This window comes from Lepidochelys kempii, chromosome 6 (genome assembly GCF_965140285.1).
Source record: "Lepidochelys kempii isolate rLepKem1 chromosome 6, rLepKem1.hap1, whole genome shotgun sequence".
Taxonomy (NCBI): Eukaryota; Metazoa; Chordata; order Testudines; family Cheloniidae; genus Lepidochelys; species Lepidochelys kempii.
In genome coordinates this window covers 36,144,761-36,170,915 of record NC_136385.1, presented here as the reverse complement: position 1 = coordinate 36,170,915, position 26,155 = coordinate 36,144,761, and the positions used below count along the sequence as shown (strand labels likewise).

Below are 26,155 nucleotides of genomic sequence, written 5' to 3'. Positions count from 1 at the left end.
CCTGTGTGGACCATGCTGCTGCTGCTCAATAGAGGTTCCCCAGTAGTACACTTTGACTTACTGCTCAAGAACAGTTTTTCTTTTTGAATATCATTGGCTGTTCTGGCCACCAGGCACCTTAAGTGCCCTCTCCACACCTGTACTAAGGGCATATAGGACAGAGCGTCCCAGCCACCTGTCACTTCCTTCTTCTCACTCATTGCTGCAAGAGAGAACCCTTGTAGTGTCCACATCCCTTGCTCTAGTATTCATGTTAATTTGTTGTAGTTAGGATAGTTATTATTTCTTCTGTAGGTTTCTTTTGTATGTTGGCTATAATAAAATAAAGCAACTTAACGGTTTATTCATAGGTTTTCTTTACCCCACTGTACAAGGGTTTTACCCCATTGTATATTACTTTAAAATGGATGACATCAAGTCACAGGAGTTTAAAATTTGCCTCTCCTGTAAAGCAGTTAACAGTCGGCATTCTAGATGTCTCATTTATCTACGTGTAGCTCCAAATGCTCATCATTCTCCAAGTGTACTCAGAAGATGAGGGAAGCAAGACTCAAACTCTTCCTCCTGGAAAAATTGATGCAAGCCTCATCAGTTCCATGCACATCCACAGAGAAGCTTCATTGATCAAGGCAGTTGCATGTCTCCAGTTCCCCAGTGAGCCAAGACCCTACTCCTAGGCCCTTCGTCATTTCTCACAAGTCCCATTTGTCTGCCACATCAGCATCGACTTCTGAAAGGGGACCATAATTGATGCTGCTCCCAGCACCAGGGCAGGTACTGATCTTCTTCCCCAAATAGGACACAGAAATCGTTCTCTAGATCTTCTTTCACTGAGAGCCTGAAAGCAGAGTCCTATTCTAGTATCTCCATACTAATGTTGAAACTGGCACTGACAGCTCCCTTCCAGAGTAAGGACTGCACTGCCTCCAGTTCTGATCATACAGCACAGACCTCAGTACCAGCTTCAGCACAGAGTGCCTTATTCACAGCATCATCAGCCTCTTTGATAGCATCTGACACCACAACACCAGATGCCCAGTTGCTCACCGTATGAGCACCAGTGCCGTTCTCAGCATCAAGTGACTGCACTTTAGACCCAGTACCAGAATCACCTCTTACGGAGAGATTCAGAGAGGTTATCACCAAACCCCATTTGGCAGCCTGGTCCTGTTTGCAAGAAGCCTGGGATGGGATAACCTTGTACCAGTCACTCCTTGAGATAATAAGCAAAAAGTATCCCTTCTGGTTTCAGCTGTTCCAACCCCCTTCTTGACCCTCTTCAGGGACCCTTCTCACAAGAGACTTAGAAGCAAGAGATAAACTCCCTCATACAACCAGGAGCAGCGGAGGGAATGCCCCTAGAGTTCAATGTCAAGGGCTTTTACTGCTTAATCCTATAGAAGAAGGAAGTTGGAAACTGATCCTTGATCTTTGACAGTTCAGTGCCTTCATCTATTGTTTCAAATTCTGTATTGCTACCTTTCTATAATTCCCAATTTGGATCCTATGGGCTGGTTCATGACTCTCAACTTACAGGATGCTTATTTTCACATTTTGATACATCCAGCTCACAGGAGGAAGGAACATCATACTATCAGTATGGAGTCCTGTGCTTTGGCCTCTCCATAATCTCACCAGTGTTCACCAAAGTTCTGGCAATGGTGTCAAGCCCAAATGAGAAAACAAGGACTCCAGGTATAACACTATCTAGACAACCATCTAGCAAGGGAAATCCCCACAACAAGTGACCAACTCATTTAAATTATTCTAAATCTCTTTGCATCACTGGGATTCCAAGTCAAAAAAAAAGAATCCATCCCGATCCCAAATCAGACCATAGAATTTATCAGAGCAGTGTTAGATTCTAGGTCATCAAGAGCATGCCTCCTTCAGAGATTTCAGACAGTGACAGACTTCATCAGACAGCTCCAGGAATGCCCAAAAACACCATTGAGGACCCACCTCAAACTCATAGGGCACATGGCAGCCTGCACTTACACCACATTCATTCAGCTCCACCAATTATAGATTATGGGGAGATGGTTTCCTCGGGAGATGGTCCTATATATAAACATTCTAGAAGTCAGGGCTATTCAACTGGCTTTCCTACCTCTTATTTAAGGCTTAACTGTCCACGCTTTTATAACAACACCAAAGCAATACAGCATATCAACAAGCAAGTGGGTGAGCCAGATCCTCTTCACTGCCAGGAAGCCATGCATCTCTGGGATTTGATGTATCTGTAATCATACCACACTTGGCCTCCAGACTACTTTGTTGGATCAATTTAGCAGAGACTTATTTGAAAGAAACATGATCCCTCAAGCTCAGTCCTTCATGTCATTGTTTGCATATGGGGGTTTCTAAAAATGGAATTGTTTGCAGCAAGTGCCATATGTTCTGCTCGAAAAGAGGCATCCTCATGGATGCCTATCTCACCCTGTGGGCTCCAAATTTAATGTATGCCTTTCAACCAACACCTGTGATACCCAAAGTTCTGAGGAAGCTCAGGCAAGATGGTTGTATGATCATGATAGTCCCAGAATGGACCAGATCTAATGAATCTAACAATACAGAAATCAGCCTGGTTTCTCAGAACGATGGCCCCGAATCATTACACCTTGCAGCCTGGAGGCTGGCTGTGCGACCTCAACAGAGAGAAGCTGCTCTGCCACAGCCCAGAACACCTTTCTTGAACGCAGAAAGCCTTCAGCCAGGTGGACCCTTCAATCATACGAGATCAAATGTCAGAAGCTTTCTATGTGAGCAGTTTAGCATCAGTTCTCAGCGTTGACCGTTCCAGTTTCAGCAATATTGGACTGTTTACTTTCTCTGAAGGAATCAGGTCTCTCTGCTCAGTAAGAGTGCAACTGGCAGCGATCTCTGGAAATCAACCTCCTATGCAGGGCCACACCACATTTTCACACCCCATAGGGATGAAGTCCATGCTTGAATAATAAGAGTATAACCATAGGAATTTGCCACCAACCACCTGACCAGGATGGTGACAGTGATTGTGAAACGCTCAGGGAGATTAGAGGCTACAAAATCAGATAACCCAACAATAAAGGGGGATTTCAGCTACCCCCATATTGACTGGGTACATGTCACCTCAGGAAGGGATGCAGAGATAAAATTTCTGGGCACATTAAATGACTGCTTCTTGGAGAAGGTTGTCCTGGAACCCACAAGGGGAGAGGCAGTTCTTGATTTAGTCCTAAGTAGAGCACAGGATGTGGTTGAAGAGGTGAATATAGTTGTACATCTTGGTGATAGCAGCCATGATGTAATTAAACATCCTTGGGGAGTGGGGGAGGGAAGAATATCATAAACCCAACACAGTAGCATTTAACTTCAAAGAGGGGAATGACACAAAAATGAGGAAACTAGTTAAATGGACATTAAAAGGAGCAGTCACAAGAGTGAAGTGCCTATACGCTGCATGGAAACTATTTAAAAACACCATAACAGAGGCTCAAACTAAATGTATACCCCAATTAAAAACAAATAGCAAGAGGACGAAAAATACCATCATGGCTAAACAGCAGAGCAAAAGATGTGGTTAGTGTCAAAAAAGCATCCTAAAAATTAGAGGTCAAATCCTACTGGAGAGAATTCTCCTATCCTCCTAGCACAGTCTACACTAGGGGTTAGGTCAGTTTAACTGCATCACTCAGGGGTGTGGATTTTTCTCACTCCTGAATAAAGGAATGGAAAACGTGCTTGTTAGTGATAGACTCAAGCAGCTCAATCTGTTCAATTTAACAAAGAGAAGGTGAAGCGGGTGACTTGATCACAGTCTGTAAGTACCTAGCTGGGAAACAGAAATGTGATAATAGAGGACACTTCAATCTTGCAGACAAAGGCATAACAAGATCCAATGTTTGGAAGTTGAAGCTAAATAAATTCAGACTGGAAATAATGCACGAATGTTTAACGATTAGGGTAATTAACTATTGCAAAAACTTACCAAGGGTTGCAGTGGATTCTCTATTGTTGGCAGTTTTTAAATCTAGATAGAGTGTTTTTCTAAAGGATAGACTTTAGTAAACAAGAATAAATTTAGGGAAGTTCTGTGTTATACAGGAGTTTAGGCTTGATGATCACCCTTCTGGCTTGATGATCTATGAATCTAGGAAATGTTGCAAGTCAGTTCATGTGCATTGAAGGCAGAATGCAAAGTGTTCTCTCTGCTTTCATTCTGTCACCTTTTTTACATCTATTGTTATCTATGTTGTTTTGATCTTACACATGTTTAACTATAGCAATAATTTAATCTATTTTGTACTTTTTTGTATTTATATAGTTCCTCCTAATTTAGAATCTTCAAGCAGCATAGAACAGGAGAAATATCTGCAAGCCTTACTGAATGCAATTTCCATCCACAGTAAAATGAATGGCAGTAATACTCTCACTGTAAGACCAACAATTGCTTTGTCTCCAGGTAAAAGTGCGCAGCACTATTCTTTTCTGTAACTAAGATGAAAAGTAAAACCACTGTGATTGTCTGTGTCTAGACTCCCCAGTCTGATTTCTGTTACTCCTTCAGTGTGACTTCTTAATGTTACAGCTTCTGGGTAGCTTCTTTACTCCAGTGTTTTACAAATGTGTTTTCCATAGTGTCAAGAATGTTGAAAGATAAATTATTCTCCAGAACGATTTCAGTCAGGCCAAATTTGTAGATAAATTTGGACCATCATAATTTTTATTATTTGACACACTATTTCAGAGTTTCTCAATCAGGAGTTGCACCAGAGGGATCACAGAAGGAAATCAGGAGAGTTGCAAGGCATTCAAAATGTTGTTACAATTCTAAAACAAAGCAAATAAAATTTCCAAAATAATTTCATAGTGGCCAATACCGTCAAAGTTTGTGAGGTCCAATGTAATAATAGTAGTTGTATTGTACAGGCTTATCACTATTATCATTAATATATATATTTTTTACTCTTTTTATATTAAATGTAAGGAGGTTGCAAAATATTTTTGCTTCAAATAAGGGGTCACCAATCTGAAACGGTTGAGACACGCTGCTTTATTTTATATTAGATGAAGATTTGTAAAGGTTGTTGGAAGTTGATGCTACATGAACATATATGGTATTTATCTATAAAAGTAGTGGAAGGTGCATAAGCAGTGGTTATTTCCATGTTTTACACAGTCAAAAAGAATTTTCATTTGTTTTCCAGGTATAATTTTAGTTAAATAAATTGAAAATTCTTGCACTACACTCTAGTTTTGCTAGATCTGAGTGAAATCACTAAGAAATTTGTCAGTATTCTATTACAGTTATCATGTGATGAACCCTGATCAGTTTCATGTAAAGCTAACTCAAATAATGTTTTAGAAACAGGAGCATGCAATTTGAAAAGTTTGTCTACTTAGCTTAATCAGTTGGTGGAACTGACTTACTGTATCCAAATAATGGCTTTTTTTTTTTTTTTTTTTTTTTGCAAAGTAACACCATCCCAAATTTGTGCCTGCTTTGCTTCATTTATCATTAAACACTTTGATTGCATTAGCCATATGTAACCCTCCATAATTTTGCAAATGTACACATTATCTCTAAAAACAAGTTTAAGGAACTTTGAAAGTACAAAATTGGCAGCAATTAAATACATTCAGTATGAAAAGAACATGTTTGTGTTTTGAGTAATGTTAGTCTGAATGACGTAGTTTTTAATCTTTTATTCTTTTTGACTGACTTTAGGCACTGAAAGGAGGGCTTCAAGAATGTCCACTGTGGTTAAGCAGGTAGTGCCAGGACATTTGGATGTAAATCTATCCAATAGCTTTGCTCGAGGAGGTTAGTAAGACTAGCTCGAAGACTAGTCATTGATATAATCTGAAATAAAATGTATAATAAAATGTTAGTAGTGAAATAAAAACAATTAGTTCATACATGAATTAATTGCATTATAAAATAATAAAACACATATTAGAATTCTTTAATTCATCAGCCGCACATGGAGTTAAAACATGTATCTTTTATTGCTTAAGTAAGTAAATAGCCATTAATTGTTAACAGAATATTGTTAGCATCCAAGCAAGTTCAGACTTGCATTAGAGTTGTGAATGAGTAATTCTTTAGAATCCTAACATTACAGATCAACACAATAGTTGGGTGAAAATTATTTGATGCCTCATAAATATACAAATGTATGCATCTGAATGATATTACTCCAGGGAAATTAAGGACAGAGCAGGACAGCCAGTGATGGATAGGGTTGTACAAATGGGCCAGTTAGAGCTGAAGGAGAGCTTACTGAGTCTGAAGTTACTTCCAGCTGCCATTTTTACTTTGTGGGATGTGTGTATGAAGGAGAGATGTATGTATGCAGAGATCTTTGTTTAAATAAAATACTAATACAATAAATAGCCTTACTAACTTGGTACTTTGAGAGTCTGCGTGTCTGGGAGTTGGCCTTGGGTTGCTGCTAAGAGGCAGAGACAGACTTTTTTCATTTGTCAGGAGTGAAATCAGACCTTTTGACTCTTCTGCTTTGAGCCAGTTGTTGTGATTTTATTTTGAACAGCTGCTGCATAAATCAGTGCACTGAAATTCATTTTATGTTTTTAGGATAGAGGTGAGGATGCAAGGATATTTGCTAATGGTCCCAATTCCATTCCAAGTATCTGGTATTGGGAAAATGTTTGTGTTGCAGTTACCACCTGTGGCCACTAAAGACTGCTGCTAGGCAGCCAGAGACTGCTTTTCTTGTATTATTATTCCTTGTATCTTCCATCAGTTTCCATAACCATCCAGTTACCCACCTGTGAAACAGCCACTCAGCAGCTCCTTCAACTCATCCTTGCAGGAGTGAGGGAGAGAGGAAGCACCAGATTGTGGTAGAGGAAAGAACTTCACAGGTGGAGGATAGGGAAATAACAATGTTATGTGGGGAAAGAAAAGAGAATTTGGTAGAGAGAGATACTCAAAAGTGGTAGAGGAAGAGATTAGAAGAAGGAGTCTCACAGTGCTGTGGTAAATGGAAAGGGGAAACCTACATGGAGCTGTATACGGGGAAGTGAAGTGCGGGACAAAGGAGAGGGAGAGACGAGAAAAAGAAACCTCACAGGAATGGGACGAAAATTAGGGAGAGGACGTTTTGTGCAGCTCCATACATGACAATTTATAGTAAAATATGTATGAAGGTAATTTGCATATTTGCTAATGATTTTCATATAACCATAAACTTATGCTTCTGGTGAATACATACCGTCCCACGCAGTGATAGGCCATGGAGCTGCACGGAACCTGGCACCTGGGGTAGGTAGGAGAGTATCTAGAGGTACTGCAGTGGATGGGTTTGGGATGGTGTCTGTTTGAGGATGCTGGGTAAATGTGTGTGCACTAGGCTGTCTAAGTAGATAAGGTACTGGAGGGTGGGATACTGGGTTAGCTGTGGATGCTTGTTTGATGGTTGCATGAGAGTCCTAAGGAGTGGAAACTGAGGTGTTTGTGATGGCAGTGCTGAGATAGCTGAGAGGGAGTTTGGTGGTTGTCTGCAGTTACTGGGATGTATGGAAAGTGTTGGGGGGGTAGGGGGGGAGAAAGTTGCTGATATAACCAGGAGGGTAGGATGGTTGCTGGTTGATGGAGGTGGAAGTGGGGATGTATGCCTGGGGTTACTCTCTAGGAGATATGTGAGCCAGTGGGGCCAGTGTTGGGTCACACCTTATGCTGTTCTCTCTGCTGGGTTCCAGCACAGGGAGGAGACAGAGGGGCCATCTGACTGTCTGCCCAACAGACACAACAGCTGCCCTAGGTGGTCTGAAAGTGTAACTGCAGGGCCAATGTCTGTAGTCTGCTCACAGCTCAGCAAGATACGAGGGAATCCAGCTGAAATGCAGGAATGTGTGACAAGTTTGTCAAATGATGGCTGCCCCAGTTAAGGCAGGAAGCCCTGGAGTGAATATCTCCTAATAAGGGACTAAACACCAGTCATACCAGATAGCAGGGCTACTGTGCTCCCACAAGATAACACAGACATCCAGATTATCCCATCAGTGATTTTATATGTAATTTTGCTATTGCTAGATTTATATGCTCTTTCATGGTTTGTTACGATTGCACCATTGTGAAGCAATGTCACAACACAATATGTGGGTGTGGGGCAGAGACTGGTAAGATTCAATGGACATCTGGCTGACTAAAAGAGCAGGCTGCCTTAGGAAGGCAGCCAGAAAATGGTGGTATTTTTGAGATGCTAATAATTAAGACATTTAATTAAAAATACATAAAACTAATATTCACCATAATATGCACACAACTCTCTAGAGCCTTTGGAGCAAATATTTCTGTCCCTTTTCCTCTCTTTTATGTTCCACTGGGTAACCCAAAAATAAATACCATATACTACTAGTCAACAGTGAGTCAGTCTGTCTCAGCCAACAGCCCAAGCAGTGCAGAATCCATTTAATAATAGGATTACGCAGTACACTGTCCAGAATTGTAGGTGAATACACTTCTGTTATTAGCAGCATTGCTGAGTTTCTGAGCGTGGTCCCTTCTTCCAGTTCCTTATTTTTCCTGGACATCATACATATGGGGCCCAAAAGCTGTGTTCTACTATGATGTGACCCAGCAGGAAATGACATTTCCTGTATTTTGTGTGTATGTGCACACAATATTAATTACATGTCAGGGTGTATAGGCATCTTTTTATTATTTAAATCAAAATGAATAAATATACCAGGGTTAGCCTAATGTTCTGCCACCTTTTTGAAATCAGAACAGTTCTGAATATGAATATCAGGCCCTCCTGAATGTATGCGAGTCAGACCTATGCTCATCCACTCTCTGTACATTATTATGTTATCTAGAAATATCAGAACAAAGTGTTTACATAAAATCCAATCAGAGTGGTTCTGTTGTAAAGTAAATGGCCAATCAGTTACATTTTGCTGTAATTCTTCAGTACTAGGGCTTTCTTGGCTTTTTTATATATCTTTCAGAACAAACATAATATTACTCAAAGTACAGACCTTTGTGTCTCATACTGTCTTCAACGTTGGCTCAAATATGGTGTGGTGCATAATTGGCTATATGGAACAGTGTTTGTCATCTGGTTTTATCCCCAAGCATTTAAACAGTTAAGAGGTAATGTTAGTGGAATAGAACGTTGTCACAGGATAATGGTATCTTGCTGCTAGATAGATACTGACATATTTATGGAAAATAAATGTGGAGTCAAAGCCAAGACATTTATTGAAAAAGCAGGAGACGTTGTTACTGTAATTATGTTCTGTTATAACATTTATGTTATATCAAATGGTTTGTGTAGATTTAAACACTTGGAGCCAAATCCTGCTCTTTGTTGCACACGCATGACTCCCTCTGGAAGTCAGGAGTGTGCACTTGAAGGAAGAATTTTCCCCTTGATATGATGAATGTTAGTGGTTTAGAGTGATAATTTTCCTAAACAGCATATGCCTTATACTGTGCTTTAGAAGTGCAGATAGGTAGGTAGGTAGGAAGGACTGCTGTCCTGCATTCTGATAGACCTGGAGAACAGAATAATTATGTGCTTAAGCCAGTCAGAGAGGAGCAGATACAGCTTTACACAAATAACCTGTGGCTTTATGGTGAAACTTGCTTCTGACAGTAATGTTAATAGTAATGTTCTTCAATGAGGTATCCAGCAATCTGATTGAATGGCTCAATTTCCATTTGATAGAATTATCATATAATGGCATATCTTCTTGGCTGTGCTGCATGTTTGGAATTATTGCAACACCTTGAAAATTATTTATTTTGATTAGTAGGTACTGCTTTTCCATTTTGTATTAGTTTTCTGTTGTTTTGTAATGACTAAGAAATACACTACCTGTTATCTTGTACTTTTGAAAATTATTTGAATATAACCCTACATCAGTGGAAACTGACAAGTAACCTTTTTCTTTTCTCCTATTCAATTTGCTATGACTGTCTCGCTGCAATGTGCATTCCATTCCTCCTCCTTCTGTCTGTACTGTTATCTACCAGTGCTTGGGTACAGAGATAAATGTTTCACTCACTCAAATTCCAAATCAGCAGCTAAGGGAAGAGTCCATCAAGGTACTGTATTCTGGCAGTGTATTTTATTCTACCATCTCCATAGCTCGTGCTATGTTTTCATATATGTTCAAGTGTCAGTGTTAGGCAATCTTAACTGCGTTAACAAAGTTTTATGACTGTGGTTAGTCATACAATTTAGCAAATTTTACATTAACATTTGTACTGTCTAGTACAGAATGGCCTCCAGATTTTAAATATCCCTTTTAAAATCTATTAATCCTTGCCAAAAAATTAACAGAAAACCATTCCCCAAAATAGCATTTGCTACTTTTACTATTCAGTAGCAGAATAACTTAAGAAATATTATTATCCAGTCTGTGAACTTTCCTGCCAACATCATCAATAAAGTTGATGAACAGAGAGGTAATGGCTTCTGCCGAACTAGAAATACGTAAAAACATAATGTATACCGAATGAAGAAAGCCATATCTTCTAAGAGTCTACTACAAATAATAAGGTACAAAAATTAGATACCAAATAGAATAGAAAGTCATTAACTTTGTCTTTTTAATCACTGTTACCCATCACTGGTAAACGTACTAGTCTGCATGTATTTGTAATTGGCTCTGTTGCTTTTGATGTGCCACAAGCTATAATCACGGCCTGCTTTGACATTTGCAAAATAGGACTGATATCCAAAGAGATTTTTCTAGTATATAGTCTCTGTGTCCATCTTCTTTGTGGGAATTTACAACCTTTTATACAAAAAATGAACAACAGTTTATTTCTATTATTAGATGACTACTGTGATTCTTTCCTGAGTAATGAAAACTTCATTATTATTACTTCAGTTATATATTAGATATGGAACAAAAGCTAACATTAAAGATAATCATTGAATAAGTGAGATGCTTCATACAACTAGCTTTTTATGAAGGAGGACTGTTATCAACTTTAAGTTCCTAACAAACCCTTCTCATTTGTTCCTACTGTTTGTTCACATCTAAAGCTGTGAGCCAGACAAGCAGACAGACTATGCTGTACAAAAAGGCAAGTCCCTGTCTGAGATTTCTCTACAGTATTATTGTTTGACTAGAAGTACTGTGCTATTTTAAAAAATAACTCTGACCTGTTTCAGATATCTCAGTGGGATCTCATCACTATCTACAGTTTTTATCATTTTATTTATACAGGAAGCCTCAGCTACTACATAGTATTAGGTTTTAGTGAGGACTTTTTTCCTTCTTTTTTATTCTTTATATCTCAGGGCCAAGATTTTCAAAGATGACTAGGTATTTTCAATTCCTCAGTTTTTAAGTGCTCTGCTTCATAGATTTATAAGCAAGAAGGGACCGTTACGATTATCAAATCTGACCTACTGCATAAGATAGACCATAGAATTCATCCGATAACTTGAACTCCAAACTTCAGACACTGTAAGGGGATTGAATATTCAGAAAGTGCTGAGTTACCCGCCTTCTGAAAATTAGATGCCTTTAAGTTGTCTCAGGTTGCAAAAATTGAGGCATTCAGAATTACTAGTCGTTTTTTAAAAATCTTGTCCCAGATATCTAGCTTGGTTGATTGAGGCACAGAATCACATAAATTAGCGAGAGAAAATATTTATTAGGTTATCTAGTCCGTCTCTCTGCCAATGCAAGATTGATCACTGCTGTATATTTACTGCTGCTTTCTTATATGGAGGTGATATGGTTTGTTGAAGGCCCCACAGTGAACTAGAGAGAGAATTGAAATATGATGCCAGGATCTTCTAGGCACCACCATCACCTTTGCTCTAACCACTAGACCAGTGGTTCTCAACCAGGTTTCAGGGGGGTCTCCAAGCAGGGCCAGCATTAGACTCACTGGGGCCTAGGGCAGAAAGCCAAAGCCCCACCACATGGGACTGAAGTCCAGGTCCCTGAGCCCCGCCACCCGGGGCTGAAGCTGAAAACTGAGCAGTGTAGCTTCGTGGGGGCCCTGGGCAATTGCCCTGCTTGCTACTCCTACCGCCGGCCTTGGCTTTTAGATTCAGAAAAACCAGTTATTGTGGCACAGGTGGGCCATGGAGTTTTTATAGCATATTGGGAGGGCCTCGGAAGAAAAAGATTGAGAACCTCCACACTAGACCATTCGAACATCTGTCAAAATGTAATTGTGGGGCATATGCCCAAAACAAGGGACGTGCTTAAAATCATTGTAGGCCTGAATATTTAAATACTAAGCTTCATAAGATAATCCATGATTGTGGCTTTAAATACTGTAATTATTATTATTCAAGCTCAAATATGGAATAACATCAGGAAGTTTAATATTTTGATTGCTTATGCTGATATTTTCATTACAGTAAGTAGTAATGGGGCACTCTGTTATTTCATATGAGGTACTTTCAGTTGTTGAGGAAAAACCTTATGTGATAGCAGGCTATTCCTAGTAGATAAGCTCCCAAAACAATAGGCCTGAAGCAAGGAAAGCTATAGAAATTTGTCCATAGTACTGAAAAGATCACTTAGCGCTTTCATTAAATGCATATTAATTATCTGAAAATTGTAATTCATCTCAGAACCATGTATAGATTTTTATAGCAAACACTATTAATACAGTACAATGTTTATCAGTCTGTAGAGTATTAAATGTTCAACTAGTTTTGATCAGTATGTCACATTGTATTACTGTACTGTAGTTTAATTGGGAGAATTTGGAGAATTTTAATTGTGTAATTATTCCAATTTGGGATTATTTCTTTCCAGTACATGATATTTGTTCCATTCTATAAATAATCCAAATGATATGTGCAAACACCTTACTTTCAAAAGTATACTTAGGTATGCATGCTTCGGTGTGTATATTCTACAAAACTTCATTTGTATGAGAGAGAGAGATTGTTTTGTAATATTTTTAATCTTTGTAAAGGTGTATGGGCAAGTCTTCGTTCTAGCAATCGATTTGTCAGCACTCAAGCGCCATTCATTGATGTCGGTGCAAGACTAGCAGGGAAAGATAACACAGCATCATACAATAACAGTTCATTTTTGCAAAACCAGCTTCTGAAACGCCAAGCTGCCCTCTACATATTTGGAGAAAAATCTCAGTTAAGGGTAATGTCTATCTTGCTTATGCATTAAAAGAATTTTTGTTTGGTTGGGTTTAGTTGTTTTAATAGATAAATAACAAAAGGATGTTCAAGATACAACAGATGGGTAACTTTTCTAAACGTGTAAACTCTCATAGAGATTCTGAATAGTATTGGCTATGCAGACACATATCCACATTTTTATTGTCTTGTTATGTATAAGGTTGCTGTGTACAATTAATATTTAATTAGTATTAATATTTAATGCAATATAACCCAGCACAAGATAAGGTAATCCAAAGTGTATTGTCAGTGATGCAGTTCACCACAGAGTGACTTATTTCCCTGTGTGTTCATTTATATTTTATAATCATTAAGGGTCAGACTCAAACTCAGACAAGTTAGGAGATTTTGAAATACAAAGTAAAGCTGACATAGAGGAAAGCTGATAAATTTCAAAATAGCCTACTTTGGGAGTATGCACAATGTTGGAGGAATGGAAAGCTTTGCATGAAAAAGCAGAAAATTCCACTAATATCCCCAGAAATCTGAGGCAGACAATAATGTTTGGAAGATCTAGCTAGTGCCACCTTTCTGGAAGCTACAAACCTCCACCTGCATATTTTTCATCCATACTTTTCATCATGAATGTAACTCAGGCACCCTCACTTAAACACATACGGTATATCACTCTACATCTCCTTCACCTTGATGACAATTCACTTTCCTTAGTACTGTCCCTGCTTTCCATTCATTAACTTGTATACCAGCATGCAGTCCAGTGCATTCAATAATAAAGCTAAAAAATTAATGCCAGTGAGGAAAGCCATTTTTTAGCTTTGGAAAAAAGTTTTGCTGTTCTGATATTGAGATTTTATGTTTTTTTTTCTTTTTAAAGTACATTTTAAAAAGACAAAATCATGAAAATTATAGACTGGCCGTTGACTATAGTAAGCAGTCATGACACACTATACATAAACAGATATAATTATTATAAGAAGCAATATAGCATGATATTAAAGTAAATCTGAGAACTAAAGTGCATCCCATGGTATATAAAATCACTTAACTTAAAAGATTATTTATGTTGAATTATCTTTTAGACATGACATGAGCCATATATTTCTTCAGATTTTGGATCTTTAGGACATCCGCTACATGTTCTTTCAATATTGAAGCTCACAGAAACAGTGGTCCTGATTTTAATGTCCTACAGTGATTAATAGATTATGGTGGCCCAACTGTCATTTATCTGTATCTGTGAATAGAGAGCTGTTTGACTTTGGCTTTTAAATTTAAAAAACACCATACTTTTACTGTTGGTCAAATTTATCCTTGGGGTTTGAAGTGTTTGCTGAGCTTTTGTTGGTTACTTGCAAAATATTGTAGAAGCTGCCAGGGCCATAGTAAAGTTAACTGAGTACTTGATGCCATTTCTAATGTTAGTTTCCCTGAGAATCTGCTTTACTCCATTAAATAAAGCATTAGTTTGGTTAGGTTAGCAAAAAAATGAGAAAAAATGGCCAGTGTGTTTCATTTTCCTTGCTCTCCACTCAGCATCATTATATTATCATTACAATTTACCAGCATAAAGACAAGCCAGATCCTCAGATGGTGTAAAATAGCCAAGTTCCATTGACTTTACAATGGAGCTATAACAATTTACACCATCTGATGAGTTAGCCTAATGGGTGTAGGTTTCTCATTTTCACAGCTTTTTCAGCCTGACACCCTGTGAGACCTCTCTATTTATCAAGTGTAGAGAGTTGCAGGCCCTATTTTAGGTGTGTCAGAGCAGCTTCTAAAGAAAATTAATCAGACTTTTCCTTTCCAGGCCTTCAGTATTGTCTATTCAGTAAAAGATATTTCTTCTAGTTGTATTTTCCAGGTCCTCATAATTCTCCAGTCTGTTTTTCAGTGAGATAATTTCACTCATAAAGTCATTAGTTTCAGTACCACTTTTTGGTAATTCATTTTCAAAGTATGGTATTTAACATCAGGCACCCCTCTGAAAAGGCCACAGATATCTTCTGATATTGTATCAAGTCTGAGTCTCAGATATTCTTTCAGTTCTGCTACATGTTGAGCTAAGCTTTGTGTAGATGCAGCTACCTCGATGAAGTGAGCTGTAGCTCACGAAAGCTTATGCTCAAATAAATTTGTTAGTCTCTAAGGTGCCACAAGTACTCCTTTTTTTTTCAGCTTGCAATGATTATTTAGGGGAGTCAGCTCCTCTGTATCTTTTGTTATTTTATTTTTTTACCACAGGAATCCATCTTTAATTCTTCTTACTTTATTCAGGAAGTTCGTTTTAGCTTGACAGAAACTGTGTTTTCTTGTCTGTTTAAAAAAAATGGTTTCAAATGAACTGGTGTGGAATGAGATAAAAAATGAGGTAGCCTTCTTACCAATATGTCCCACTCCCCAACCCTAAGCTTTATTACTCACACATTTTAGATTATATTGAGAGAGAATTGTGGTGTGAGTGCAGGACTAGGACCTAGGAACTTCTGAATAGTAATTCTGCTTTGGTCTCTTTGTAGCCTTTGACAAAGAAAATGTCTTTTCTTTAAGTTCCCCATCAGTTATTTGAAGCTGGAAAGTGCTTTATAAATACCAATTACTGTTATCGCAGATGTGCCCTGTACCCACACACTACAGTTCTTGGGCTTTTCTATTAGAAGAGTCCAAGAAGAGTAGATAATCTTGCATACCATCGGCTAGAATACCTAGACATATCACTTCTAACAGACAATCATCTACCATTAAATTCCCTTGTGTTTGGTGATTTAAGTCAAAACCTTCAATTGAACTTAATAAATAAAAAGTATTAATTGCCCATTCTGATTGAAACAATTACTTTATAATCAAGCATCAAGTTCATATTTATCAAATAATAATTTTATTTTTTAATGATACTGTACCTGTTCACAGAAGTCCAATGTCATTTCAAAAGAGTTAGGAAGGTCTACTAAATGCTAACCTTATTTTACTATTCACATAGAATAGAATAGAAGTATTTAACATCCATTTTTATTGCGGGTGATGGATGGGGGAAGTATATTTTGGTATCTTTTGCAAGAGTGTTGTAAGAATCATTTTGTACTAGGCAGTTTCTTATGGGAAAAAATGAAATGTAAATTGTGTTTGGAAATTCTTAGCATTAAAGCAATCTCTTTGAAAGCATCTTTTCTCACATAGATACTTTGCACGAAAAATATGCTTTTCCAATGAATAATGTGTCATTGTCTTATTCATCCACAGGGCTTCAAACTTGATCTTGCTTTGAATTGTGAATTTGTTGCTGTTGAGTTCAGTGACATCCGACAGGTGAAAACTAGTTTTAAAAAGATGATGGGGGTTTGTGTTCCCAGTACTATTCCTACAGATTCTGAAGTAACGTTCCTTAAGGCACTTGGTGAATCAGAGTGGTTCCCACAGGTAATTCATATGGTAGATGCTTCTAAAAATTTATATGTAGTACGGTTTACCCAGAATAAATTCTGATCTCTGCTGACAGAGAAATGTGTGTTGTTCTAACCAACAAACCTTTCTCTTTGTTCCTTGTAATTCCATTGCATGAAATCAGTTATAGCATTATACGGACATTAACTATTATTTTAATACAGCATTAGGAGTTATTGATGTGAGATATATTTGACAACTAGACAGTGTAATTCATTGTTCCTTATAATGTGGAACAAAATGCCAGAATATAAATTCGCTTTTTTACTGTCTGTATTAATTTTTATGGCCTTGACTGCACACACTTTAATTCTTCTGTTTCCCATTAAAGTTAGATAAAAATATAAAGGTAGAACAATGAGGTAACTTTGCAAGATGAATAATAAATTGGCAATTTTATTTTAAAACTCATACACCCGTTTTTCATATATCATCACATCTCATCGTTGTGTGCTAACGCTGCATTTCTGTATATACCTTCATTTAATAGATAAACTATTCTATCTGTGAGCTATTAATAGTCAAACATGGAGAAGCTCTCATATAAAAGTCCTTCAGTGCAACTGATATTTTGAGAAATTCTCTACTAATCTCTCCCTTTCCTTCGTCCTCCCACACACACAGTCACAGAGATTAACCAAATAAAAATATGATTAGGGATGTCTTTTACGGGATTCAAGTGAGTGGGGATGTGGTAAATTAAGCACTTTGTAAATCATAATAAGTATGAACATTTTTGGACAACTAGATGTTATGTTGAGAAGCTGTTGTTGAACAAATACTCTTAAAAATATAATAAAACATGATAGATCATTTTTGTTATGATAGCCTCTCAAGGAGAACACATGCTCTAAACAGACAAAGAGTGAATAATGCAGTAACTCTGGAAATTACATACCAAGGCCCATATTTTTGCCTGTTCTGTGTAGCAGTGCAGGGCGGATGCCTTACACCTCCTTACTCCATTGTGTTTTTGCACTGTGCCAGCACTTCCAGTGTATGGGAGATAGTTGGCTTCATAGAGCTGCTGTGTCCACCCCCTTGCTCAGATGGGTGAAAATGTGGGAGGGGTGGAGCCTTGACTCCTCCTCCCTGCCAACATGCTCAGTAGCATAGTTACACCAGCATATTGGGGTGCATATGCAGTACATTGGGTGTAGATTTGTCAGAGCATGTTCCCTCCTTGAAGAAGCGGGGGGATTGTGGGAGTCACAATGTCCCTACAGTAGTGCTCCAGGTGCACAACAACGATGTGCTTTCCTTGCTTTGGACTAGATCATAATGTCACACATTACCCTAATTCAGTATTAAGACATTTTCATGGTGCTAAACCAAAATAATATACAGTATGGTTATAAATACAAATTGGAAAGCTAATGTGAGTTTATATTTAATTTGCCATTTTTAGACCATGCCTATGAGAAAACTCAGATCTTCATCCTGTAGATTTGTTTTTAGTATACAGGATTTTCCTCTGCTGGAGAAGAGAGAAATAAATTACACAGTTTGTGTTTTAATCCTGTTTAAAAAGGTTTGAATGCTTCTTTAAATGGAAGTACATAAATAAGAAAAAATGAAGGGTACTACAGTATTTTATTAAGTTAGCATAATGCACATTAGATTCAAATTAAGAAATTTAAAGTAATAATGTTGTGCTTTCATTTTAAAAGTATTGTGCTTGCCGTGTGGCTCCTTTAATTTGAAAGATAACGTAGGCTTCCATACAGCTACCCTGCTGCTTATTATTTGATGGGCTGTTCAATTGTATCTATTACAAGTCTCAGTTGCAATTGCAATTATTTTCTAAATCCTTAATGACTATGTGAGCATTGTAAAAAGTTGGGCATTCAAAATGAGGATGAATATACCTTTTAATCCTCTTTGAGTGATTCCATACATCTGTTCCACTGTAGGTATGTGCACAGGTGTGGAGAGTTTTTCCTAGCAGTACCTATGGGCGGTCATGTATGCATCCTGCCTTCCCTTGTGCCCAGAGCCAACGTGTAAAGGATGAAGCTACCCCCCTCAGTTCCTTCTTTCTTTCGGCAGTTGGACATTGTTGTTATTCATTTAGTACACCCTCTTGTCGTTATAGAAAACAAAAATCCTGCATATACTTTGTTATAGTTCATAGTGTTTAGTTCATCCATTTGGACTTTTCTTTATTTTATTTAATTTTGTTTCAATATTCTAATTGTACTAGTTTGTCCAAGCAAACTTTGTCTCAGTAGTAGTAGAAGGGCTTATGCTAAGATCTCCTGGCTTCAAACCTTGGTCCAGGTGTCACAGGCGATGCTCATCAATAATCCTCACTCTCACTGTTTGAGATGCTTGGCTGAGGGCCACATAAGGGACCAGTGTCCAGTCTGCCACAGATTTAAATCAAGGATGAAGAAGCAGAGAGAAGTGCATCTTCGATACTATTGCCACTCTTTGCCTGGCATCTTTGCTCTCTTCAAGGGAGCTCATTCAGCACTCTTTCAACAAGTGCTCCCCCCCAGCCTTGCCATCTGACACAGACAGAGATCTTCACCAGAGCCATCTCCAAGGAAGCACAAGTGCTCAGGACACCCTTGACCTCTCAAACCTCAAAAGACTGCTTCAGCTACCTTTGAGTCCTCAGTACCAGACTCCTTGTTGGCAGGAGTAAGCTACTCTGGTACCAAATGTAGATCATGCCCTCTGGATAGACTCAGCCTGGGACCATCTCATAGTGGCTGTCATAGACTGGAGTTGTTGGCTCCAGTACCTACCATGGAGATAGACTGCTGCTTCAGGGACTTGTGAAGGATCTGGCACTGCTTCTGAGTGTCATACAACTTCCTCTCTTAGGGCAGGTCTATGCTACTGCTTGAGTCAATGTAACTTAGATTGCTCATGGGTGTGAAAAAGCCACCCCCCTGAGCGATGCAGGTTACAGCACCTAAGTGCTGTCTACACCAGTGCTATGTCAGCGGGAAACATACGTCAACCTCTCGCAGAGGTGGAGCAATTATGCCAACAGGAGAGCGCTCTCCCATTGACATAGAGTGTCTTTACTAGATGCGCTACAGCGGTGCAGTTGCATCGATGTAGTGCTTTTAGGGCAGACCTGCCCTTAGTATCAACAATGCCAGAGGCCTTTGCAGCTGCCTTTCAGTACTGGATTCCCCATTTACTCTAGGGGAACGTCCTCTATCAGTACCAGTGCAAACTGGGCAGACTTTGGCACTGGCATTGGTGTCTGCTTCAACACCCGTGGTCTCAGGGATGGTACCATCTTGTCAGTATTGTCAACAATGGTATTTAGGTCTCTGATACGTATTCAACAACACTTGGTACCAAGAGCTAGGAAGACACCAATACTGCCACCAGTTCTGTTATCTTGGTGCAGATCTTGGTACCAGTCTCCAATGACTCTTCCCAGTACTGCTCCACTCTCGCCTTCAGAGTACTTACACTCCTCATCAGAGTCAGAAGTGGGTTCTTACACTTCCCACTGTAAAGAGTCCAGGGTGTCATTGAGAACCTGATCCCGCTTTTAGGTATTCAGATGGAGGAAAACCTTCACAAACTTGTTTATATTGTACACACAACTACAAGCAGGGAAGGGAGCCCTCCCTGTAAGCTAGGCAATAATGCAGCCTATTAAGTCACTCTAGCAAACTTAATTCTCTGTACCCCTTGTAGCCAAGCATACCCAATGAAATATGAGGTTCCTTCCCAAGGTTTTGAACAGTTTTATTTACATCCTGTACCAGATTCACTGGTGGTAGCTGGAGTAAATGAAAAACATTGCCAAAGTCAAGCTAAGCTACCCCAAAAGAAAAGGATGCAAAAAAGCTACACTTCTTTAGAAGGAAAGTTTATTCAGCTGCTGATTACAACTTAGAATTGTCAGGCACCATGCCCTGTTGGCCTGGTATGACTATTAGACTTGGGAGGCAATGTCTAAATTTATAAATAAGTTGCCAGATGAATGGGATGAATTCCAAGCCATCTTAGCGGAAGGTCATCTGGTCTCTCGATTGGCCCTGAAGGCTTTCTTGGAAGCAGCAGACTCTGCTGTGAGCGTCATGATGATGGCAGTAACCATGCACTATTCATCCTCGTTACAGTCTAGATGCAACCACAGAGCACAGAGGAGGAGGCCTCCTCCTTCTACTTCCTCACTTGCTTTTTCCAGGCAGCCTCAGGCCTTGGAGCAGCATGTTTGACTCCTCTGTCAAGAACAGCATATCTACCAGTTCGGATCTCCCTCTTCCTTTCCGTTCCCTTCCAAATTTGATCAGTTATCTCTCTATTCCGACATCCAGATTCTTAATAAAGATATTAAACAACACCAGACCCAGAACAGATTCCTGTGGGATCCCACTTGATACCCCCTCCAATCAGACATCTTTCCATTAATAGTTACTCTTTGTTTGCAGTTGTTTAACCAATTATGTATCCACTTTCTGGTAGTTCTGCTGAGCCTGCATTTCTCCAGCTTACTTATCATCATGTCACACGGGACTGTGTCAAAAGCCTTGCTGAAGTCCAGGTATATTATGTCTACCACATTCTCCCTATTGATCAAACCAGTTACCCTGTCAAAGAAGGAAATCAATTTGGTTTGGCATGATTTGTTCTTAGTAAATCCATGCTGGCTGCTAGTGATCACCCCTTCATCCTTCAGGTAGTCATAAATTGAATGTTTTATACATTGATACCTGGGAAGCTACTAGAGCAAAGTCAGGCTGACCGGTCTGTAGTTCCCTGACTCCTCCTTTTTCCCCTTTTTTAAATGTTCCTATTGTTAACAGTTGTAGAGTGGTGATATGGTCCTCTGTACATACTTTTGCTAGCCATTATGCAATTACTGCAGCATCACAGCATGATATGAATGTGGGGAAAGGAGTCCTACAGCCCCTTTTCAGAAGAGACTCCTAGCCTCACCTCCATTGAGAAACAACTTGGAGTTACCTACAGTGGAATACACAATCACTCAAAGAAGAAAAATGGTTACTTACCTTCTTGTAACTTGTTCTCAAAATGTGTTTTATATGTCCATTCCACAACCCATCCTTTCCCCCAACTCATCAGAGTCTATCATCTAAGTTTCTGGTATGAAAAAAAATAAAGGAGGGGTAGGGCTGCTCTACCCGTTATATCCCTGGGCTCCAATCAAAGGGAAGCCAAGATGCGTGTGTAGCTGCCCCTACAGGTACTGCTAGGGAAAACTCTCCATCACCCATGCATGAGATACGTACACACTTACAGTGGAATAGACATACAACGCATCTCAAACAACAATTACAAGGAGGTAAGTAACAGTTTTGCATTTCTGTATCATAAGTATTTTAAATACTTTTGTAGTATATGTATTTTTCCCTTTTACATCTTGTAGTAACAAAATAAATACTATTTAATAAAGGCTCAGAAGACTGGTAGAAAGATGAATTTTCTAAAGTTATATCCTTGTTTGGGAGTCTCTAAGGCAGACTCTGTCTTTCACTTCCTTTCTCCACCTTCACTCTGTTCTCCCTGAGTCCTTTCTCTTGTACTCTCCTTTTGCAGCTGATTCTTTTTTTGTTTTTTTTCATCCATGAACCTAGATTTGTCTTATATTGTGTCTTTGCACCTACATTGCTTTCTTCCCTGTAACAGTGTCAACATCTTTTCCATTCCTCACTTTCAAGCTTTGAGACTTTTCACTGTTAATTTTAACCTTGTTTGGGTTGTGTCCAATACAACATGCAATTGGTTCCTACTGTTGAAAACTGAAATAGCCATGTTCGGCCTACATTAAAGCTGCTTACACAAGTATGTTCTACTGTGACATTTGATCTTGGATTACCATACAAATGGTAGAAACTGAAAACAGAGATTTTTCTCATTTTTAGGAATAAAATTGTTATGCATCACATCAGTCAGGAAAATGTTCACAAAATATGAGCTTGATAACAAGAAAGAGACTTCAGTCCTACAAACACTCTTCAGCACACATGTAATTATAATCCCATAAGAAGTCACACTGAAATCAATAGGACTGTTCATGGGGGTAAAGTTACAACTGTGCGTAAGTGTTTGTAGAGCTAGTACCATAATGAATACTTGAGCATATACTTGCCTGCATCCCAGCCAGCCTGGCCAAAAACAAAATATAAGAGGGAGAAGATTTGATCTATTTCCATAAGACAGAAACTTGCTTTCTAAATGAAAAAATTTGAAATTCTGAAGAGTTTGAACAGTCGACATTCTCTGTAGATATTGTTAAAGACAGGTTAACTCACCAGTTACGTACCCAGTAAAATAGATACTTAAATATTTGGTTACCATTTATTCAATACTCAAAGTACACTCACCTGCAGAAAAAACAGCACATATCCAACTTCTTTGAATATTAACATTTGACAGACAGTGGATTTGTTAAATATGCGTGATCAGAGATTCCACACAATTTAATAAAATCACTAGAAATATGATATAGGTAGTATAAAGATGCTTACTCAATAATATGGTAACATTCTGTTAAATAGAATTATGATGATTATATTACTGTATGTTTCACTGATATAATGATTATTGTTTTGTCTCTGATATTTACCTGGCAAGGATTTGTAAACCTTTTAAACTTCCTAAATAAATAAATGGCTTAATATTTATTTATTAATATATATAACATGCATTTAATATATTTAATATTTATAGTTTAAATCATCAATGGTATGGTATGATATGAATCTATAAGAATTTGGCAATATTAACAGATGAATTCTGCACTTTTAGTATGTTACTAATTTTTTTATATTATGTAGCTTCACAGGATAATGCAATTGGGAGTGGTCATATCAGAGCTCCTTGAGAATGGTTCTTCAGTTATGGTTTGTTTGGAAGATGGTTGGGATATTACTGCACAGGTAAGCTGCTATTACAAATTTGTGAATGGTGGGGGCTAGTAAACACCAGGCATTAGGTTTTGGCCAAGTAGCTGTAATTTTCTTATAACTTTAAACAACAAATTCCTAAACGCAACCTGTCCTGGCAGCAGGGAAAAGGCAAGGGCTACCTGATCTGTCACTCTTCATCCATTTTGATTTTCAAATCCAGAACAAGCAGTCAAAACGTATGCTTTCACCCAAGGTCTTGATGGCCCTGCACAATTCAAGGGCCTAACCAAGGTCTGCAGCCCTGTGCAGACTACTTCATGAGGAAAGGCTAAAATTCACGACTAGAAATTGCTTAACTTCGTGGCTGAAACACATTTTGGCACACAAGGTGAGTTGATGGGCATTATGCCCTTAGCTCTACCACTGTGTGTTCGAGAGACTCTTTGCCATGTACACACACAGTTCCGACCCTGTAGCATCTGCTTCCAGGACAAATTACCAAAGTATAGATCTTGTGAAACAAACCAGGCATTAAATGAAAAGCAACAGCTGAGCTCATTCAGTGAGTAGATTGTGCCTGTGTAAATGCATCATAATCCAAAAGGTACATACAGCAAATCAATAATTCCATCAAATCGTTTGAGAACCTGACACATAACTCATAGCTCCGTACAAACAAAAGCACAATTGAAACTTAACACCGTCTACTCAGCCATTTTTAAATTATAAGGGAGGAGTGGAGGGATAGATGTATAGACAGAGCAGGAAGAGACCCATTTCTGCCCAGTGCTGTCTTTTAACCACCACCTAATGGCTGATAAAGGAAGGGCTGCAGGCAACATGGCATCACTCCAGAGGGTATAGTCGACCACCTTCCAGGTCCTTTTCTGCAATCCTCTGCCAGCTGAGATGGCCAGCACCCATTTTCTAAATGTTTGTCATTTTTGTCTGTTGATAATGCTTTTAATTTAAATTTGGTAAATAGCGTAGTGATTTCCAAATTCAGTAATCACTTGAATTTGCTTTTTTCCCCCAAATTCAGTAAAACCTCACTTTAGTTGAAGCTCTTTTGTATGAAACTTGCTCTTATCCAAATTTGGATTATTTCTGCCTTTGTAAATCACTTATCTAGTAACTTCCCCAGTTATTTATAACTTAATTTATTTTAATGCTTTTGATGCCTTGCAGTATTTCATAAAAACAAGTTTAGAACATTTCAGTTTGTTGAACATGATATATCTAATATTAATGCCAGTGCACTCTGTTTTGTGATCTAGGTGGTGTCTCTAGTGCAATTACTCAGTGATCCATTCTACAGGACACTTGAAGGCTTCCGAATGTTAGTGGAAAAAGAGTGGCTCTCTTTTGGTCATAAGTTCAATCAGCGTAGTAATGTGACCCTCAATTGTCAGGGTAGTGGATTTGCTCCCATTTTCTTACAGTTCCTGGACTGTGTGCACCAGGTAAGAATAACAAATCTGTGCCTATTCAGTGTTTAGAAAATGGATGCGTAAGGCCATCATTGTGGAGCTATTAATAAATAATGCATTGAAAAAGAAATAGGGACTTTCCCTTCACTCTTACGAGAGAAGATTGCCCTTTTTGCAGGAAAGAGAAGGAAAATAGTGAAGCTATTGGTAGAAAGATAGAACATACATTGTCCCTGCTAAATAGTAGTAGCTGGTATTGTGGATCATATAAGGTGATTTACAGAGGGATTTCAAATAGAAGCTCTGTGAGTTAGAGGCAAGCTTCCGAGTTTATATTTACTGAGCAGGTGCAGAGAGTACATTCATTTTCTACAAAGAGAATGGCAGCATATGCGGCAGCCAACTCTTCTCTTTCCAGGTAACTCTGGGGAGACTATTCACTCCATCAGTTTTGGAAGCAGAAGAAGCTTATACAGTAACTCCTCACTTAACGTCCTCCCACTTAATGTTGTTTCCAAGTTACGTCACTACTCCATTAGGAAACATACTCGTTTAAAGTTGTGCAATGCTTCCTTATAACGTTGTTTGGCTGCCTGCTCTGTCCACTGCTTGTAGGATTCTGTGGAAGAGTAGCGACTTTACAAGGGAGCATTGCACAAGTTCCTCTTCTCTACCTCCCTCCCAGCATTTCCCCCACTGCCAAACAGCTGTTTGGCAGCACTTAGGACTTTCTGGGAGGGAGGGAGCAGGGAAGCTCCACATCTCCGCTCCCCCCCTCCCTCCCAGAAAGTCCTAAGAACTGGGAGGGAGGCAAGGGCGGATTTACCAATAAACACAGGGTGCCCAGCACACACACACCCGCGATGGGGAGGGGGCGTGCTGGGCAGGGGAGCAAGGGGGAGGTGCAGGTGGCATTCCAAAAGGGGCTTTAGAGTTGCAGCCCCGGGGCCGCCCTTAACCCAGGGCCCTGTGTTCCGGGTGGCCCTGCCTGGCCGGGGGGGGGGGGGAACAGCTCCCAGAATCGCAGCCATGGAGTTACTGTACAATAATTATAGAGTTGGTGGTTTTTCAGTAAAACTTCAGTCTGTTACAGTTAGTGGGGGGAGCATTCTCTCTTATCTCCCTCCAGTCTGTTACTTCATTTCTGCTTCATGCTAAGGTCCACAGATCTATTACAATTGTACTTCAGCCAGCTTGCGTCTTTTGGGGCAAAAACAGACTTGTCAGTCACTGACAGCAGGGGAATGCCCCATGTCCTGAAGTTCCTTTACTTTTTTCTGCTTTGGGTGGCTGGCAGCTCAGCCAGCCCATCCTGCTGCAGAGCTTTTCTGAGGGA

General features: G+C 39.1%; 1 protein-coding gene across 6 annotated transcripts in view; it reads left to right on the top strand.

Annotated features, from left to right (window-relative positions):
• The window catches only part of SBF2 (SET binding factor 2), a 553,544-nt gene that overhangs the window by 483,683 nt on the left and 43,706 nt on the right, over positions 1-26,155 (top strand). For 4 of the 6 annotated variants that reach the window (XM_073347555.1, XM_073347557.1, XM_073347559.1 and 1 more), the window contains exons 28-33: positions 4,307-4,444; positions 5,711-5,806; positions 12,914-13,098; positions 16,338-16,514; positions 23,318-23,419; positions 24,667-24,852. In XM_073347555.1, the coding sequence (XP_073203656.1) occupies positions 4,307-4,444; positions 5,711-5,806; positions 12,914-13,098; positions 16,338-16,514; positions 23,318-23,419; positions 24,667-24,852 (884 nt within the window). Of the gene's footprint in view, positions 1-4,306; positions 4,445-5,710; positions 5,807-9,988; positions 10,061-12,913; positions 13,099-16,337; positions 16,515-23,317; positions 23,420-24,666; positions 24,853-26,155 lie in introns of all 6 variants that reach the window. The other 2 variants (XM_073347560.1, XM_073347556.1) reach the window with 2 other exon arrangements.